The sequence below is a fragment of the Pararge aegeria genome, chromosome 1 (assembly GCF_905163445.1).
Source record: "Pararge aegeria chromosome 1, ilParAegt1.1, whole genome shotgun sequence".
NCBI classification, from domain to species: domain Eukaryota; kingdom Metazoa; phylum Arthropoda; class Insecta; order Lepidoptera; family Nymphalidae; genus Pararge; species Pararge aegeria.
In genome coordinates, this window is record NC_053180.1 from 12,981,162 (window position 1) to 13,002,138 (window position 20,977).

The following is a 20,977-nucleotide window of genomic DNA, read 5'->3' on the forward strand; positions in this document are numbered from 1 at the left end:
TGGACGTCTATCGGTTGATGTGATGATGATGATGATGATGACCTAATATTATCTTATAACGGTCCTTTTTAACTAGACAAAAGTAGCTCTGGAGGCAGCAGCGTTGGCTTTTTGTGTTAAAAATATGTGTTGAATACAAAGTGGCCGCATTTTAATTTTTGTCAAAAATATAATTATCATATTATTATAATGTGTTCTACTCCCATACATTATATATGAAATTTGAAGGAATGGCAATAAATCTGCGACTTTTGGTGGTCTTATTTGTGTGGCTTGCAACTTACGACCCTTGGTTACTACCATTTACAACACCTGATAATAACCTTAACAATATAATTGTGAGTAACCTATACTCATGAAGACTTATGGTACTACAAAAGCTGTATAATATAATATCTTTATCGATTACTACGCAGCATTTTGTGCTACCTAAATTGTTAATATGCCAATTCCGGTCAAATGGCAACAGCTCCTGTAAAAATTTGTTTAATGACACAGGTAGGTATAGAATAATAAGCAGAATCTGATTTAGCCAACTTTAAGCTAACTTTAATCTCAACTTATTTTAAAAGACTTTATTCAAATTCACCAATCAACTTTCTTTCCAAGCAACAACATTTTAACTATTGTTAAATAAAATAAGCATCAATAGTAAATCTACAAATATTCTTCCTAATATCATCCATTGGACCGCAACCATGTTTTGCTTCATTCACATCTAGAATTTCCGTATCATGAGTATTTTGGCAGCATGTGTTTGTACCCCGTGAACATAAATTGGCTTTTGGTTGGATCTTGCTGCATTTCGATTGACTGTCAGCATTTGGTGAGCAACATGCTATAGTGTCAATATTGATAGGAATTTTAACTTGCCCGTTTTTGCTAGGGCATGCGCATTTCTGAAATAATGCAAAAGCTCTCAATAACTTCATAAAATTTTAGATTTCACAAAAAAAATCTTGAATTCCAAATTATTATAAAGGTACCTCTAACTGAATTGCTTAGAAATTCTAGTTTTCTAAACAATTCAGTCACGATGCTTTAAAAGGTTCTAAGAGCATAAAATATTTTGAATAGTGACTACACAAAAATTATTTATCAACTAAGATTGATGGCGAGGCAGGCAATTTTGACTATGATAAAATCACAACCTATAAAATAGTTTGTTTCAACTAGACATGAAATGCTAGAGGTTTTTTGATAATTTTAATTATCACTCCATCAACGCTGAGGGAAAACTTTTCTGTAGTTCTCTAAAGGCGAAACAACCAGGAGAAATTTAGTTCCAACGAGAAATGGCGTGGAGTGCGTACAGAGATACTTGACTGTAGTACTTGAAGTTAAAGTGAAACCGAAGCCTTAAAGACATGCTGGTTGGAGCAATCTTTGTAATTGGCCGGGAGCAGAAAGCAAATTTGCAGGCGAAGTAGGAGCTGAATGCGTTTGTTTGACCTTGCCTTAATATTTAATATGTCGTTAGATTTAAGTAATGTTATATATCTACAACTTAACTCTATTGCGTGTCTTTCTTCGAATACGCAAAATCTTCGGCCGTCTATTTATATAAGTGCATTCTCTTCGTCGTTTTCTTCTTGTTTCTGCGGACTTTTGCAGTCTTGATACCATACTGCACCATTTGTCATTGCATGAACAAGACGTTCCTAATAAACAAGTGAATAATATTACTATAACATCAATATTGACTTAATTCTTAAATTATTTAATAAACGCATTGCAATCGTTATTGAAATATGTAAAATACCCATGTGTAAATACCCCTATGATTGCGATTAGAAAATTCAATGCATAATATTTTGAAAACCATAGCCAACGGGTTTCTCTAGTGCACCTAAGAAAGGATCTATTCATAATTTTTTTTAATGCATAGTCAAGAAACGGTAGGGTTAAATTTTCCTTCGAAATAGCCGATACCTATATATCAAATGCCTACACAGAATTTACCAGTCCAATCTACTGAAATGTCATTTGTAAAATAAATGGATTCACACTCTGCTTTCAAATCTCTTGCTGGGGATAGCTAGAAGATATTTATTCATTTTCTTCAAGTCACAGTATAACTTTAAAGTTACGCAGTCAAACCAGAATCTCTTCTAAACTTACTTGCATGGTCAGCTTGCTAATTACACGTTTTTTCTGAAAATTATGTAAAAATGGTCCGCATTTTATTATTGTGAATTTGTTTCATGTTTGTGTGTTTTAAAATGTTCATTTCCAACTTGTACACCCAAACATATTTTACCTAATACCGATGCAATGGCTTTTATAATACCGATGTTCTATTTATAGCATCACAATTGTTCCACTTAAGCAGAAAGCCGCAACTTCTCAACTACTACTATAATATAAAGTTAGTTTGGCTTACGTGGCTACGATGTTAAACAGTTGTACGAGTGCCTACTTGTTGTTGTGTATTACCGATATTTGTTAGCGTAATTATTACATAAGTTTATGCTGGTTACATTCAAATTTACTATTAGTACTATAATAATTCTGATGGTTTGCAGCAATCCATCTAACCGATATATGAACGACGAAGAAACGAAACGTGTATTGTATCCGCATCTGCAACTGCGTTTCTATGATATTTTCCTACTTGTATCCTTTTATTTATTTCATCATCATCATCACATCAACCGATAGACGTCCACTGCTGGACATAGGTCTTTTGTAGGGAGTTCCAAGTTCCACGATTCTGAGCCGCTTGGATCCAACGGCTACCTGCGACGCGCTTAATGTCGTCTGTCCACCTCGTTGGGGGTCGACCAACGCTGCGCTTACCAGTACGGGGCTGCCATTCCAGCACCTTGGGACCCCAACGTCCATCCTTTCTCCGAACTATGTGCCCGGCCCATTGCCACTTAAGCTTCGCGACTCGTTGAGCTATGTCGGTAACTTTGGTTCTTCTACGAATCTCCACATTTCTGATTCGATCGCGTAGAGATACTCCGAGCATAGCTCTCTCCATCGCCCGCTGAGTGACTCTAAGCCTTCTTATGAGGCCCATAGTTAACGACCATGTTTCAGAGCCATAGGTCATCACTGGCAACACGCACTGTTCGAAGACTTTCGTCTTCAGGCACTGAGGGATTTCTGACGAAAAGATGGCACGGAGTTTCCCGAACGCTGCCCATCCGACTTGGATTCGGCGGTTCACCTCCTTCTCGAAATTGGACCTACCTAACTGGATCGTGTGTCCTAGGTATACGTATTCGTCAACAATTTCGAGTGCAGTGTTCTCAACGATTACTGGTTGAAGCGGAACATGAGCATTAGACATAATCTTCGTCTTGCTCATGTTCATTCGTAGGCCAACCTGTTGAGAAGCTCTGCTGAGGCCATCGAGCATCGTATTTAGGTCTCCCAGAGTCTCTGCCATTATGACTACATCGTCGGCAAACCGAAGTTGAGTGATGTACTCGCCGTTAATGTTGATGCCAAGTCCGTTCCATTCCAGAAGCTTAAAGACGTCCTCCAACGCAGCGGTAAATAGTTTCGGGGAGATAACATCTCCCTGTCGCACGCCTCGCTGCAATTGGATTGGTCTCGTAGTCTGATCCTGTATACGAACTGACATAGTGGCGTTTTTGTACAAACACTGCAACACTTGGATATACCGGTAGTCAATTCGGCATCTCTGCAGTGACCTAAACACAGCCCAAGTTTCCACCGAATCAAAGGCTTTTTCATAGTCCACAAACGCACAAAACTTATTTATTTATTTATTAGTAATCCAACAGCGTTACAAATTTTATCTTATTACTAAAATAAAGCCAAATCTAGATTACAAATATAAACTGTGACCATTAAGCAATAGGTGCAAGTACAACATGTACAAAATAATCAGTTACGATATTCACAACAGCATGAATGAGTGTGAATGCGTGTGAGTGTGCGTAAGTGTGTATAAGTGTGCAAATGTATGCGTGTGTGAGTCTTAATTTATGTAGAAGTGCAATCTTAAATGAATGATTTCACATAATTTATTATCTCTTCCGATGCAGTTTAGTTATTTCATTCTTTATTGTGTTTTCGATAAATGGAATATATCAAGTTTTGAATAAAACAATTTACAATTTGTAAATTAAATCGTGTTACAAGTCATATTAAAAAATCTTATGTTTGTATGAATATGGACAGTAAAAGACGTAAAAGCAATAGTCAAAATTACCAGTTTTACATACTATTGTCTATAATACAAAATTCGAAATGTTTTATTTGATAAATATCATAAGCATAAAAACAACAACTAAAAGCTTGAGACTACTCGAATCGACAATCCATAGTAGGTACTCGTGGAAGCCAGCTAAAGTTTGTTGTACAAACAAATAATTAATCTGTCGTCGGTGTAGTTTAATTGCTTGTTTTCAGTTTATATTGCTATCCTAAGTATAGTTTGTCTCCTTCAGAAAATATAAGGAGAGTTGAGTTGAATTTTAAAATGCATTCATTGGATTTGAGTTACTATACTTAGGTGTTTTTTATAAAGTGGTTGACACACGTTTTTTATAATTCTATGTAAACTTGGCTAAATAGGAAAAATGCTCAGATTCACTCTGCGGGCGATGGATGCATTTTTAGTAACAGCCGTGATCAAATCAGAAATGAGAAGATCTCTCGAAGAAACAGAGTGAAGAATTGACAACCACCCGCGGTTAAACCCAGCGTAGGTTAACCCCTAATTAGGTGGACAGGGGACATCAAACTATTTGTAGGGAGCCACTTGACGCAAGCGTCACAAGAACGTAGTATTCGAACTCTCTACCACCACACCCATGTCGGGGTTTATTTTAAACCTATTTATATTACTTATTTACTAAGGAAATACACAGCCGTTGTAATTTTTGGGACTGAAGTTGCGCAAGGTAATAAAGCCACATTAGCAGCCACGAAGAACAGTTTAGCGCCACAGACTTGGGTGACATAACGCATAAGCATAAAATGAAAATGAAAATGAAAACTTCCTTGAAAAACTACTTAGCCATTTTTCATGAAATACTTTAATTATCATTTGGTTTTTAGATTAAGATAACATCTGTTTTCATTTTATCAATCAACTAGTTAATATGCGAGCTTTTCTACTGACCACTTATCTGCAATACGAGCTTTTTCGAACGAGCACCATTTTCTTTAAAAGTTCTGGGAGAATTTTAATGCGGTTTAACCTATACACAGTTTATAAACATATTTAAACAGTAAAATTAAAATTGTTATAACAATGATTCCCTATCATTTATTCTTTTTCTTTTTTTTTTCAATTATTAACAACGCTTAAAAATAAATTAAAAAACGCTATTAAAAAGTAATAAAACAAAAAAAAAACCGGTGGTCAGGGCTCCAGAGTGAGGAACCTCCTCACAATACGCGCCGTTTCAAGGACTACTGCCTTCTGTATCCGACCCTTGATCCAACAACCAAGCGAAAGCTTCTTAAGCTTTTCGCGAGAAGACCATTGACTGAAACGACGATCGGAACAACAACGGTCGACTCAAATTCCACATGGCGGTAATCTTGAGCAAGGTCCAAGTATTTAGATAATTTTTCCTTTTCAGCTTTCACCAGAATCAATGAATAATTATTATGTTATTAATAAAAAGCAAAACTCAATTGTAGGTATATAAAAATCTTAGATTACGTTAGTAGAAAACTATTAATTATAGTTTATTTCAAGCAATCTGTATAAGTATTTCTCATATTCTTAATAACAAGGGTTTAATTTCAAAATCATTGTAGACGCTGATACGTTCGCCCATTTAAAAATAAAGGAACCTATACCTAAACTTCACAGTGTCTCAGATGAAAAGATGAAGACGCACTCAAGTGGCAAATTGGATACTTCAGAACGGTTAAATCGATAGCTTAATTTTAGGAAAAGGTTCCAGATGCTTCCTTACATGTTTTTTTTCCGTTACTTGCTTTCGAACGCTTCGTAAATGTATTAACTCTAATGAAGATGAAATTGAGTCTTTGATCTGATTTAAGTTAGGTATTTGATACTTTCTTTCTGACGAAAGTCCACTTTAATAAGGTTGATAGAATTGCGCCCTACATTTATCGAATTAACCGTAACGCAATATTTTGTTTAGGTACAAAGTTGGTACATTATGATCTTGGTTGATATTTAAATTTTTTTATACTAATATAAAGTACCTAGGCACTTCGTCATGTGAAGTACCCATCATTTTTGCCCATTATAATATGTTTTGGGACCTTGGTCCGTCAACAATTTTGGTCATTGTAAAGTCAACATATCCTGAGGATGTTCCGGTTTCTGAGCGAAATGTGCGTAGAGGGTACATTGCCGATGATCTGTTTGGTGTGAAGTATACGGATTGAAGTAATTATATATTACACCATCCAGATTCTCCTTCTGTTCGCGGAGTATAGCAAATTAAGGTTAATTTTCATAATATATTATGGGTTTCCGCAAAGTAACGCCTGCTTCTATCTAAGACCTTGGTCCGGTCGAGCAATAGTGCATTACGAAGTTATTAGCTAATTGGCTTTATGGTTTTTTTATAGTTTCAGTTTGCATGATGAGCATGTAGTTATAGCACCTAAAGTCCGGTGGATGTCTTATTATTTTGTGTTGCTAGTGCGAGATTTTCAGTATTAAACCCTAATATTACAGCTTGCTAAGCAGACACCCCAGCTACTAAACCAACATGGCGAACTTTCTCTTGAACATGAAGTTTCATCAATATCCGATAGATGGCACGATAGATAAAAAATAGTATAATTTTTTACAATAGAAGGTAATAATAGAAAAATTTTGCATGAAAAAAAAGATTGATGTAAAAGATCCTCAATTACCTTGCCTACAATGGCTCAGTGACCGAACGAGGATCTTGGCCTCCGACACCAAATGCTGCCACTCGCTTCTTTTCTGCGCCAAGTGTGTGTAATTAATGGCAGGCTTCATCAATCCATCGGTACTTACCTAGGACCTCGAACAGGCCATTTTTCTAATGGACGCCCTAAATGTGCTGTTTCATCACCCGATCCTCCCCCATGCTCTTTAGGTGACCAAGCCAACGGAGTTTCGCCGTTTTGATTTTTCCAATCATGTTTGGTTCGACTTCCGGATCTGCGATCTCTCGATTCTTCCGTAGCCTCAGGCCATCGTCATCACGCCTTGTTGGTCGCAGGATTTTCCAGAATATCCTGCTCTCTGCCACTGAGATCTTCTTTTCTTCTTTTCGTGTAAATTCAAGGAATCACAGCCGTACATCAAGATCAGCCTAGTTACAGTTTCATAGATCTTGGGTTTCTGACTGTTAATCGTGGACATGAAGACCTCATGGAGAGCATCCGAGCATCTTAAGGCGTATTGGATGCGAGTATCAATTTCATATTCCATCTCTACTATTTGTGAGCTCGGTAACGATACAACCGATGTATTTCAAATTGTCTACTCCCTTAAATGTAACATTTCTTTTTTTCAAGTCTGTCTTTCCGATTACCTTTGAACCTTTTTCATATGAAGAAAAAAAGATTCTACCTTCGAAATTTGAATCGAGACGATTTTAATACTAGTCCAAAGAGGCCATGAGGTAGGCAGTGGCAACGCGAAATCGCAGGTACGTGATGCAGAAATCACACTTGGCGGAGATATCAATAGAGATTAGTTATGAAAAAAATATAAATAATCAATATACTAAGTAATGTGCACGTACAATATAGTATTTTTTATTTTACCCCAAAAATTTTTGAACCATGTGATATGTTATTTGCTTCAAATTTTCGTTAGGTAAGGTTTAAGTTTAAGTTTAGTTAGGGTTAGTTGGTCATATTATAAAGTTTTATTGACAATTATATTTTAATGGCAATGTAATTGTATAACTATTCAACCGAAATTTGGTCAAGAATAACATATATTTTAGACGCCGCAAAGATTATATAAATTATAAATATTTAAAGTTCTTGCAAGCTCATTTAGCAGCACTTAGCTTAAACTATATAACTAAGTGAATTACGGCGTAGTTAGGTATCAAATCTCCACTTCAGAAAAACGGGAAAGTAGTTTCATTATCTACCTATCTTAGGGCAAGTTTCCAGGCAATTTCCCGGTTGAATGCGCACTTCGAACAAAACGGCAGTTTCCAAACTGATTTTATATGAAAACTTTTTCAGGTCTGGAGGTGAGCGATAAAGTTGAAAGTTCGGAGCCATCTCACGAGTATATAGGGACGCTTGGGTTTTGCTGATTCCGGCTTCCTTTCTATCTTCAACTAAATAGCCATTTCATAATTTCAATGAATTGGAATCTATTACTAAGTAAAAAGCTAAGCTTGAACTTTTGAAAGTGAAATCAAATCAGAGTAACTATTCTGGAAGAGAAAGTTGTGTGCGTTTTCTATTTTAAAAGCGCTTAGATGTAGTCGTTAAGGCGGTATCACGAGAACCAAGTGCCTATAATGTTTGGTTTTCCCTAATACAGAGTAGTGTTGCCCAAATGCAAGAACAAGACGAGACTTAGCCAGTCTTGGTCTTGGTCTTGCGCCAATACACCTGGTCTTGGTCTTGGTCTTGGTCTTGCGCTCCCAGTCTTGGTCTTGGTCTTGGTCTTGCAGCAAGAGTCTTGCAAGTCTTGCAATTACCTATTAGTCTATTACTATTTATTAAAGTTTACTTTAAATCTTAGAAAAACGTATTAGAATTGGAACATTGTGAGCTTGAATTAACATAGCCATAGTAAAGATCAAGCAGATTAATAAATAACTGAAGATTTGATAAGAAATTCGAAAAATCAACTGACCTATATGTCGTTTTCCATGGAAGTAACTGTTTCTTAATAAACATTTATGATTTATAAGCTTACATTTGCTAAAACAACTTGTAAAAACTTAAGAAATATAATGACTAAATGTACAATAATAGTACCTAAGTAATTAGTTTAAAACCATATAAGTAATCAATATTATAATTACTTACTAGAATGAATTATTATGACATCTACTACCTATCCTCACCATTTTATCCTAATCATAATACTACTTGCGTGATCAGTATAATGTATTCATTTTCATTCTAAGCACTCTGAAACTTATTTATTCTTTGGAACACCTGTAGGTACTCTTAAAATTCGAAATTATTTTGCATGAATAGTGTCAAATGTTATGATTTCGGCGCGGCGGCAACGATTGTTTTAGATTTCAAAAGAAGCCGCCGGCGCGTGTATCATAACCATGTACTTCCGAAAAGCGGCAAATTTCTTTGAGAAGTAAGTACAAAACCTTTGATGCCGCATTATCAAAGTGCCGATGGTTAAAACATAACTATGCATGCACTCAGTTTGATTTTAATAGATATTTTTTTATTCGCTATGTTTATGGTATTAGTCGTAATGCGCATAGGTCCAGTTTTTCATATTCTTTGATATAGTTTTTTGCGTCTCATAGAATTCCTAAGCGTACCTACCTACCTATACACCGAACTGTTACACCTAACTACTCCGTGAAATAGCGCTAAGTCCTAGCTGCAAGACGCAAGAGTCTTGCAGGCTATGTCTTGTTCTTGCTCAAGTCTTGCACGGTCAGTCTTGGTCTTGGTCTTGCTAAAAATACGCGGTCTTGTTCTTGGTCTTGGTCTTGCAAAAACGCAAGAACAAGACCAAGACTGCAAGACCAAGACTGAATTTGGGCAACACTAATACAGAGGAGCATTTAAATTATTTATCAATGGCTATCGAGAAATTCCTTCTGTTATAAACCGTTAAAAAGGTTATAAAGTACTTTAGTGTTCTTACAATATGTTTGGAGCCAACAGTTGGAATTAATTCTTGTCAAGAATATTTTTTGGTCACAGCCTAAGTTTTCTCTAAGTAGGTAATATTTTTTTTTGCGCGACTATTATTTACAGTGTAATTACCAAAGTTGATCACTTAATCAATAAGCTTGTACTGGATCTAAAATAACGACGCGCGGGTGTTAAGAAGCCACCTTGAGTGCACTGTGAATTTTTATTCATATCAAAATAACCACTCAATATTGAATTATTCAGCATTTAGTAAAACATGGCATTCCTTGAGGGATTGGACATTAAAAAAATAAACAAAGAAGTAAACACAATAAATCATGTTCTAACATTTATATTTTCGAAATTTTATTTCTAGTAAATCGAAGATTTACAAGTTTGAATTATTAATAAACAAACATTAAACAATCAGTCTTTTTGAAGATAAATATTAATTTTCACTACAACATTATCTATAGAAGCAAAATTACCTCTAAAAGATATTTCTATCGCTTCTATAATATGTTACAAAATTTTGACTTATCAGCTTTAAACATAATATTATCTGGCAAGATAAATATACTTTGACTAGAAAAATTTGCATCAATACAAAAATTGTGCACATACAATTTATAAAAATATTAATATAAAAAGAAATACTAATAAAATATTTTAACAATAAAAAGAAAACTAATATATAACATTTTTAAATTTCGGCAGTGTGACTTTAGTGAGAGTACATGTTTTAAAAACACTTCATATAAGTAAATAGTTTTCCAGCAGACAAAAAACACGAAATACATTTTTAATAAATATTATATCAATGGGCAATAGTCGAACTGAAATTTACTTGCTTTTCATTTCCACCTAGTTAACCATCTATCATTATTTACATATATTGTAATAACACAAAGATTCAAATGTTAAAATAACTGTAAGAATTTTACGTAAAACCTATATTAAATTACTACATTGAGCTCATACATTTAAAAAATGGGGTCGATACACATGAGGTTTATAAAACAAACATATTATTATTAAAATCTCGTAACGGTTCATAAGCTAGAATTAATTGATATTTTTGTATTATATAACAAAATGAAAACAAACATTTTATTAAATTACTGACTAGTTTTGGTTTCACTTCTCTTTTTAATATTCGATGGCTACCTGTGATGAGGCACTCGACAGGCTTCTGAAAATAAATAAACAATATATGTTTTTTTAAATTCCATGATACATTTTGTAGTGCTTTAAATAAGTCTATTAAGATCTTTCATTAATTGAAAGTTAGTTGGGAAATATTAGAACCTAGTTTTAATGCACTCTTTTTTATGAATAGGTAGATAATATCTATCTATATATTATATACTTACGTTAAAAGTATTTGTAAATGAAATAAGTTGTCACCTACGAATTGTTTATCTATTTTAGTCAATTTGGTTATTACTAGACGTATACCAATGTGTAGAGGCGTTTATAGAATCAATAAGTGATAATATGTATTAAGCAAGAACGTTAAAGTAATATAAATTATATTGAATATTTTCGAACAAAACACTTTTTCTGTTATATACGAGTACTTTGTAGTGGAGTAGTTTTTTAATTGATAATTAATTTAATTATAATAATTTTTTTCCATAACCCACGTGAAATGATAGCAAGTATGCTGGCTTCACTTCCGCGCTGAACAGTCAGGCAAAACCTTTGCGCAAAAATTTGTGAGCCCTTCTGTCACGAGATGAGGCAGTCAACCGTAGTGCTTTCTCGTAAGAATTGTATGACAATTAGATACTCACTTCTTGGTGCACTTTTTAATGTTGTAGTTCGTGAAACGCAATCGCTTTCTTCAGATTCTGATCTCATTTGGAAACTTGTCTCTGAGAACACAAAGATGTGCATAAATTATAGCCAGGTACATAACTTTGGAACCAACGTACCTATAAAAGACCTATGTCCAGCAGCAGAAGTCCATTAGTAGACGTGATGATGATGATGATGATATAACTTCTACAGGAAAAGTGTGTCTGTTTATTTGTTTTCTATGATGAACTCTACTGCCCCACAGATTTGCAAAAACGTTGTCAGTTTCTCAAAGGAAAGGTTTCTGACTGATTCATTTTAGCAAAATCTTACCTGTCCTCATAATAGAAAAGTGCAGTTTAAAATATATCGACAAAAGTTCAATGTGTAGAACTTACCACTGTCATATCTAGCTTTACTGTTGCCAGGCAGGTGCATCCGAGTGGGTACCTCTTGATTGTCCACATGACCGAATGTACGAAAACCAATCGCGAACTGTGCGTACGGACTTATTTCGTATAGCTCTGTAACAGAATTAAACACCTTCCATAACAATATTGATAACAAAAAATAGACTTTAATACTTATATGTTACAAAAAATAAGGGTTCGGAGCTATGAGTTTAAGCTAAAATTTAATTCAACCTGTCTGAGACGAAAATAGCCCATCAAACCATTTCTGACCGCGGTGGATCTAAGCTCTACATTTCTCTAGAGGCCTGTGCCCAACTGTAGGTAACATTTTCTGGAGTTTAGAAATGGATGCCATGGAATAGACAATTGCACGTTGAAAATACATTCGTATGGCAACTTACTGTATATGTACTCGTATTTAGGTTGTATGTCGCGTAGTCAATATATTTACATATGATGGAAGTATACATACTATCTTCAGTCCCTCGAAGTTCGTTTACCATGAAAATACTTGGGTCTAATTAGCTTACCATGTTTGTTATCTCCAGTGAGATGTACTGGAGTGCTGTAAACTCTGTTATTCACTTCAGTCGGAATGCTTTGAGGAGTGTTGACTGTTGCGTTGCTTCGCTCCGATTTACATTCACCTGTTAATGAATTTCTGTATTCCGTCAGTCTTTGGTGGCTGAAAATATTTTGTTCTGTTTAATCATTTGTAAAACGGAAATAAATAAGTATGAAATCTAAGAAGTCCATTATGTTTAAGTTTAACCTGTAAATTGCCGTTATTTAAAAAAAATCTTCTAGCCTATTTAAGAAGATATTTATTGTTCAGGAATGGAAGGAAGACGTCTGAACGTTAAATTAAAGTCACTTTAAGTTGGTTTTATTTTTCAGCAGTCACGTTTTTTACTTTTTAATTGTATCCTTAAAAGTAAGAAGTGAAATGTAAAAGTCGACTTACTGATGTCTTTTAACTAGAATGTACATGCACGTTACTAAGCAAATCAATAGTAGTATTGAGCTGCATACAATAACCAGCATGTTAATATCAAAGTTGTCCGACGGTGGTCCGATTGATTCTGTAAAAATAAAACTGTTTTAATGGATGAATTTCATGATTTACATTTCATCTTCATTATTATTAATGAATGTAAATGTGACGAGATGCACTTTCCAAAACACTTGGGAAGGGATTTAAATGCGTGTAAATGTATCCATATTGCGACTGTATTCAATGTTATTAACCTAATCCATTTTGGGCTCTCAAGCATAAGCACAGAGCACAAAGCCACCCAAAAGCGAAACAAGCAAGGAAAATTCCAAAAGAAATCATGTCCATCTGTCTTTGTCCATCAAACTGATGCACCGAACACCGCGTCCCTAAATGCAGACCGCAGCAATGCTGCTTGGCAGCAGGAATAAGTGTTGGTAGTAATTTTCCGGACGAACACTGCCACAAAAAGCTCCAGTACTACTCAACAATGTTTTGTGTAAATAAAAGACTGCATTCGATGGGTCGGAAAATGAAAATGAAGAAACATTTATTTACAACTAGCTGTTGCCCGCGACTTTGTCTGCGTTTGATTTTGTTTTTTGATGTGGCATTAAATTTAGTTGTAGTTCTAAAAAAAAATTAAGTATTCAGTATCGCTAAGCCTTAAATGAGGGGTTTGCTGCTGTCCGCTGAGGAGTTCTGTCCTCTATCTCCAACCACAGTTTGAGCAATATTAAACACATATTATGACCTCTATAGTACAAAAATAATTATTTAAATCGATTATAATTTGTCGGTGTCGGTTATGGTGTAAAATCGTCAAACACTCATCCCCTCTCCCAAAGGAACCGAGCTTAATGTCGGGATAAAAAGTATTCTATATTACTTCTAACACTTCCAAGAATATGTGTACAAAGTTTTATGAGGATCGGTTGAGTAGTTGTTGCGTGAAAGCGTAACAAACAAACTTACATTGACATTTATAATATTAGTAGGGATAGGGATTAAAAAATTCAACATAAAAACGATTATGTGTTGGTACCATTTCGTGGGTGCCTATTCTACATGACTTTACTTTTAACTATTTTGGCTTTAACATAACTGCTTTGCGCTCCAATATGATTTTTAATTACTAAAGATGTTTTTTATATTTTCTTTAAACAAGCATATAAATACTAGATTATAAACTAAACCGAAAATCAGTCTTGTAGGAAAAAAACCAATATGTAATAATTTTTTGTATATTAAATATAAACTTTTTATAATTTAGGAATGTACTGCGACCTATCGGGGATAATGTTAGAACCAGTTGATATTTTCTCAGTTTTCTTGAATTGAAAATAAGAATCGCATATTAATTAAACGTGAGCTTATAGAAAAGTCCTATTATAGTATAAAGGACTACGTAATCGATAAAATAGCTTGGGTGTGAATTATTGCTCTAACCAGGTTGCTTTTAAATGAAAATGAGATGGTGATAACAAAAAAATAAATAACACCCGGCTAAGTTTGTTTTGGGCTTCTTCTTAGACCAGGACGCGCTTAGAACTCTCGTAGCTTTAGTTTTAAGTTTACGATTATTGTTATCCACCTATGGGCCTACTTGAATAAAGATATTTTTGACTTTGAACAATTACGTTATTAAAGTTGTTTTGTATTACCTCCAAGTATCGTAGTAGTGGCATACATATAAAGCGAAGTAGATATTCCCGCGGCGTTCTCAGCGACTATTCTTATTTGATACCACTGCTCTGGAACGAGGTCGGCTATGACGAAGGAGTTTGGCTGACTGAGTATTGATGATGAGTAATGATTCCACGCTTGGTCCAGTAGAGGCTGCGAATTATTAATAATATGTTATGACAAGGCGGTTCAGAAGACTAAATAATGTATGATAGAAATACCGCAGTTTCAAGATAAATAGACTCTTTTACTATACAAAAACTAATAGAAAAACAGATAGATATCTGTTAGAAACTGTGACAAGGATGTGCCACCAAGTCGTTTAGCGTTTCGTTATGATGGTGCGTAGAAATCGATTAGGGCCATGGGTTTAATTTAACGGTTTTACTTAAGTTCATGAATTCAAGAAACAGTTGAAGCGGTCATAGTGCAGTGGATAGAAGCTCGACTTCACTTTCGGGGGGTAGGAGTTTGAATCCCAGCACGCACCTCTAATATTTCTAAGTTGTGTGCGTTTTAAGTAATTAAAAATATCACTTGCTACGACGGTGAAGGAAGTCATAGTGAGGAAACCATGCCTGAGAGTGGAGCCTACATAATGTTCTCAAAGGTATGTGGAGTCCACCAATCCGTACGTACTACGGCCTTAACCCCTTCTCATCGTGGGAGGAGACCCGTGCCTTGTAGTGGGCCAGTAATGGGTCGATATGATGAAGAAACAGTAAAGTACAATCATAAAAAGTATATTGTTCAAATGGAATCACTTTTGCTCGTTGAATAAGTTTACTTAGCAAGTCACATTCTTTAACACAAATGACGTCTACGTTTCTCACCAATTTATTATCAGCTCGCCTCCAAACTTTCCCTCCGTGCTCTCTGTAGTCGACTTCCCATCGCGTTATTTCACAGCCATTCTCGTCCCAACCGCTCAATTGTATATATATATGGCTCGAGTTACTCCAAAACCATTCCGTTGTTGTCGGTGATATCGGAACTAAAAATAATTTTATATTTTTTGGGACAATCGAGTTTTACTTTAATAGTAAGCAGGAGATTCTTATTTGGGAACCTTTGCCAGTGAATCCAATTAATGATGTGTTTGAAATGTACTACATAAATCCTTAACTTTACTTTATATGCACTTAGCTTTAAATGATGTTCTATGTGAAAAATTAAACTTTAATTTTAGTAAAATGTGGGTAGTTTCTTCTAATAACGGTCATCTGGTTTGCTTCGAGAGGCTGTTGTGCAGGTAGACTAATTTTGAATTGTGCCCTTTTATGACAAAAAATAGTTCTATCTATTAAGTAAGTGAGCATCAAAACCTAATATTGTGAAATCAATCTCACCTCCACCCAAAGTTGTAGCATCAACGTAAGCCGGCTGTGAAGAGCCAACACTATTGGCTGCTGTCATCCTTAGAGAGTATTTTGTACCACATTTCAGACCTTCTAGTGTGTATTCCTGGACTCCTTGAATAGTTGTACCTTTGTCTGACCACGTGTCCTGCCACAAGCCGTTTGCCTCTTTCCAAGTCAGCTCGTAGGCTGAAATAACTTTATTTATCAAAACGTGAACTGGATGTACTCATATAAAAATCTTAGTACGGACTACGGACGCCAAACTTCATATTATACGTTTGGAGATTAAAGAGTAAATAGAGTTATTATCAATCCATAGAACATTCTATTGAGATATTACATAACTGTGAATTCCTCGGATATCGATGTAATGGATGGATGGAAAAAAACGTCTTTTTATTTTGCATGCAACATTGATGATGAGCTATTTAATATTTTCTTTTTATTGAAGTTTACTAAATTAATACAAAGTATTATGTTTATATACAGGTAAAAAACATCAAATTTTTATGTCGATGAATAACGGAGCAGTTTCCCCCAGTTTGTCCAGGGACTCACTATGTAAAATGTAAAATAGTCGTCACTGAGAGTCGTCACCGAGATATTGATGGGGAAGATATTCACATGTCATAGACTACATTGAAACTCAACGCAAGTATCAATACAATCTCATTGTAAAATTAATTATTGTCTACCTATTATGTTTTTTCTACGTTGCTTTATTGATATCAGGTACTTTAACTAAGTACTCACTGATCTTCTGGTTTTTCTCTCCAACTTTCCTCGGCTGGTCCCACTGTAAATGTATGGCATTCTTGTGCGAAGTCACCCTAAAAACGGGTGGTTCTGGCGTGGGTAATACTGAAACTTCATAAGACACCGAATCCGATCCGTACAGGTTCTTAGCTAAGCAAGTGTAGTTTCCACTTACTGATTGATCTATATCTGAAAATTTCGTAACAGTTTTAGTAAATGTTTCCTTTATTAGCAACTGTACTACTACTCACTGCTTACAATTTTATGATTTTAATTAGTGTATTTACATACATTCGGAGAAAATAACAATTTTATAAATTTTAAAACTGGTGTATATATTTCAGAACCGTTCATTTCGTTGAACTTGTGAGAAAAATGTGTTTATCAATAGTTATTTCATTCTTAATATTTTAAAACTAACTCGTACGTCAAAAGAGTTAAAAAAACCCAGTTATTTAGTGTAATTGGCACCGGTTATTTATGCTTTCACAAACTAAATATTGTTAAAAAGAACAATAAAGTGGTATTAAGAATTTTAATCGTGTAAATCACTATCAACCGGTTTTAATTATTTACCCTGGGTTAGGAATAATTCAGGTTAAGGTTAAGTTTTCGTTTATTAAACCTGTTGAATAGATATACCTTTTTAAATTAGTTTCTCAATAAATAAGGTGATCTTTCGTTTCACGTTTTTTATTATTAAATCGGAGGATAAACTTGCTAGCATAGGTTAATCTAACATTTTAATCTTTAAAAATTGATAATTTACAAACACAAATAACAATAATGTATCCGATTAATATACAAAAAAATCCGTTGTTTTAAACCGTTTCGGTCGGTCGGTCAGTAAAAGTAAACATAAATATTTACTGTTAATCAACAAGCTGTCATCATGGTTCCTCGTGAATCTCGGATGGTGTGTGATGATGTTGTGTTTGTGGTACCACACTGTCCTCGGTGGTGGTGATCCCACACACTGACAAACTAGTAGGAGGGAGTTTCCCACCCCCACTGATACAGCTCCTCCAAGGGATGCTACACCAGCTACAACTGAAAATAAAATAAACACTTGTTTTAATGCTGATTGAATAAATTATAAATAGCACCATACAAGTTCTCCTGCTTTCACAAATTAGGCATTTTAAGCTTAATTTTATAATGAAAAAATTATAAATAAATGTAATAATAGCTAAATAATAATACTTGCAATAATAACTCTGCAAAACTCTAGTGGTTGGAGAGTTGATTTTCCGGGGAGAAAAATGTCTCCTGCCAAAGTTTGGTCAGAATCGATCCAACTGGCCGAAAATTTTAAATCTTTTTTTTATATAGTATATAAATAGATAGGTGAATTCAACATCTTAATCCAGATAAAATCTAATTATACCATTACCGGAATTGTTAACTGTAATATTTTACCTCTAGAATTTAACTCAACGTGAACTCTGTTGCTTGGAGCGCCTTCACCAGCGGTGGTATGAGCTCGCACGAATACTTCATACTGCATCCCGGTGGTTAGACCTGACAAGGGGAATGTCAGTTGTCGTGACAGGTTCGATTCTTGTATTGGTTCCACTCTGTAGCTTTGAGGTGCATTGGTACTGAAATTTATATTTTCAATTTAGTAATGTCTTTGTTTAAACATAACAGTGACGTGAATAAAACAATTGATTGATTATAGTTTTCGATTACTTTTTTCCCAATTTTTCAACGTTTAAGTAATTAAAGTGGCTAGAAGAGATCTCTTAAAGGGATCAACTTTCCTTTATACAGCTCATATAAGTTTGTTTACGGTCGTCTTCTTCTGGGACCGGGGCGTATTTGGGAACTTCGTTGATTTAGTTACAGATTTTTATTTACTTTAAGGAGGATATGTAGTACCGACCCGTGGAAAGTGCAAGAAGAAGTTGATTCACTTAGTAATTATTAGAAGTAAAATATTGTGTGGACACATCAAATATACCTTCTTTAAGGTCACTTAGTTGAAGGAATCAAATTTTGAAATTGTGTTTGTCTTAGAAGATTTTAATTCAATACATCGATATAAATTCCTTGTAAATCAAAGAAATAGGTGTATAAAACATTATATTTTATTTAGTAATTTATTTAATAGCAAGCCAACGTTATATACAATGCCTTAAATCTATTATAAACATAATGATAATATTATAAATTATACATCGTATACCCCACTTATAGGTTAACTCTCCTTGCATTATGAAGTTTAGAAGTTCTTTAGAGATTAAAGAAAATAATACGATTTAAAAAAAATCTTAAGTATTATTTTGTTTATATCTTTGAAGAACTTCTAAACTTCATAATGCAAGGAGAGTTAACCTATAAGTGGGGTATACGATGTATAATTTATAATATTATCATTATGTTTATAATAGATTTAAGGCATTGTATATAACGTTGGCTTGCTATTAAATAAATTACTAAATAAAATATAATGTTTTATACACCTATTTCTTTGATTTACAAGGAATTTATATCGATGTATTGAATTAAAATCTTCTAAGACAAACACAATTTCAAAATTTGATTCCTTCAACTAAGTGACCTTAAAGAAGGTATATTTGATGTGTCCACACAATATTTTACTTCTAATAATTACTAAGTGAATCAACTTCTTCTTGCACTTTCCACGGGTCGGTACTACATATCCTCCTTAAAGTAAATAAAAATCTGTAACTAAATCAATATAATATAAAGAAAAATAAATACCTGGTAACCGGTTTGACATAAACAGTATAGTGAGTGATTTCTCCGTTAGGTTGATCAGGTCTCTTCCAACTAACTAGTAAAGAAGTGGGAGATGATATTAAAGCTTTTATAGCAGATGGTGGTCCAGGAACTGAAAAAAAGTATAATTTCTTAACTTAAAAACGAACAAATATTCGGTTTATGAGCATTCAGCTAATATTATTCACGCGTATACCAATAGTTCATAGAAATACAACAAATTTAAGACGAATAAAATGTAATTGAAAACTTTGGATTTCAGTGCTTGCGTAAATTAAGCCGCCGGATGCCGGATAGTTTTTTTTTTGTCACAAGTTAGCCCTAGTCTACAATTTCTAAGATGGAAGTCTATGTCCTAGTTGATGCTGCCTAAGATAGGGCTAACCTTTTAAAGGTATGACAGTTGTATTAAACCCCATGGTTTGCTCACGACATTGTACTGGAACGCAAAATTGCTTGGCAGGCATCAACAAAGGCCGCGTGGGAACTAGCCACGGCCAAAGCCTCCAAAAGAGACGCTATATAAATGCAGCTGTATATAATTTAGAAACTCTGTAAATAAAACTTACCGTCTTGTAATGTCGTGCAAACAACAGGATAAGAGAAAGGTCCAACGCCATAGTTAGAAAAGGCGGCGACTTTTATAGTATAATTAGTGTATTTGAGCAGACCTTGAAGATACAATTCTGTGTGTGGCGTTGTGACGTTTAGCCAAGGACCATCTGAAACAAATATCAGATCATTTTATATGCAACAGCGCTCACCACGGTAACAAAGAGGCTGCCAAAAGAGGAAGGGTGTGAAGATTATACATACCAAGAAACATATTATAAAGCTGGTTGAAGATGTCGTCTTCAAAATAAAAGATCTTAACGCTCGTAAAAGAGTGCGCGGGACCCATTTAGTTTTTTTTTCACTGAAGAGCTTACATTTATACACAAACACAGGCACACCCTAGCACGCACGTACACACACTCATACTCATACACACATACGCGTGTTTTAAAATGCTCCGACAAATACATTTTTGTCTGATTGTTTTTGATCGATTGTACTATTATACAATTGTTTGATATTAACTCTTTTACACATTTATTTTAACATAGTACATAATTCTTACCGTATTTCGAATCTTAATATTATTTATCTTATTTTTCTTTTTATATAATCTTTGTGAACTTTGATTCAGGTACAACCATTGCAATAATAAGTAAATAAATAAAATAAAATAAAAAAATTGTAATTGTATTGTTCGTAGGCAATAAAATGTGTGTAGGAAGAAGTTTACCATCTGTGCAATAATGTGTTACATATCCCAATAAAGAGTGGGAGTTAGCCACCGGTCGCCACGCTGCACGGACTGACGATGATGATGACCCTACACATTCCACACTTGACGGAGCCTCTTCTGGAGCTGAAATAGATAAAATAAGGATTGCAAGTACCACTGAACCAAGAAAATGTAG

At 34.6% G+C, this 20,977-nt stretch overlaps 2 protein-coding genes across 2 annotated transcripts in view; both read right to left on the reverse strand.

Annotated features, from left to right (window-relative positions):
• Positions 1–522: 522 nt before the first annotated feature.
• LOC120626287 lies at positions 523–1,823 on the reverse strand. Its single transcript, XM_039893739.1, has 3 exons — positions 1,763–1,823; positions 1,513–1,661; positions 523–899 (listed from the first exon to the last, which is right to left on the reverse strand). The coding sequence occupies exons 1-3, from the start codon at positions 1,764–1,766 to the stop codon at positions 630–632; spliced, it is 423 nt and encodes a 140-aa protein (XP_039749673.1). The 5' UTR covers positions 1,767–1,823; the 3' UTR covers positions 523–629.
• A 9,027-nt stretch (positions 1,824–10,850) lies between these two features.
• The window catches only part of LOC120623806 (Down syndrome cell adhesion molecule-like protein Dscam2), a 46,976-nt gene continuing 36,849 nt past the window's right edge, over positions 10,851–20,977 (reverse strand). Inside the window, exons 21-34 of the mRNA XM_039890060.1 lie at positions 20,800–20,925; positions 20,081–20,233; positions 19,494–19,623; positions 18,186–18,367; positions 17,637–17,816; positions 16,764–16,955; positions 15,999–16,196; positions 15,483–15,643; positions 14,628–14,802; positions 12,934–13,051; positions 12,500–12,654; positions 11,955–12,080; positions 11,553–11,633; positions 10,851–10,948 (exon numbers count right to left, since the gene is read on the reverse strand). Coding sequence (XP_039745994.1) covers positions 10,920–10,948; positions 11,553–11,633; positions 11,955–12,080; positions 12,500–12,654; positions 12,934–13,051; positions 14,628–14,802; positions 15,483–15,643; positions 15,999–16,196; positions 16,764–16,955; positions 17,637–17,816; positions 18,186–18,367; positions 19,494–19,623; positions 20,081–20,233; positions 20,800–20,925 — 2,006 coding nt within the window. The 3' untranslated portion in view covers positions 10,851–10,919. The remainder of the gene's footprint in view (positions 10,949–11,552; positions 11,634–11,954; positions 12,081–12,499; positions 12,655–12,933; positions 13,052–14,627; positions 14,803–15,482; positions 15,644–15,998; positions 16,197–16,763; positions 16,956–17,636; positions 17,817–18,185; positions 18,368–19,493; positions 19,624–20,080; positions 20,234–20,799; positions 20,926–20,977) is intronic.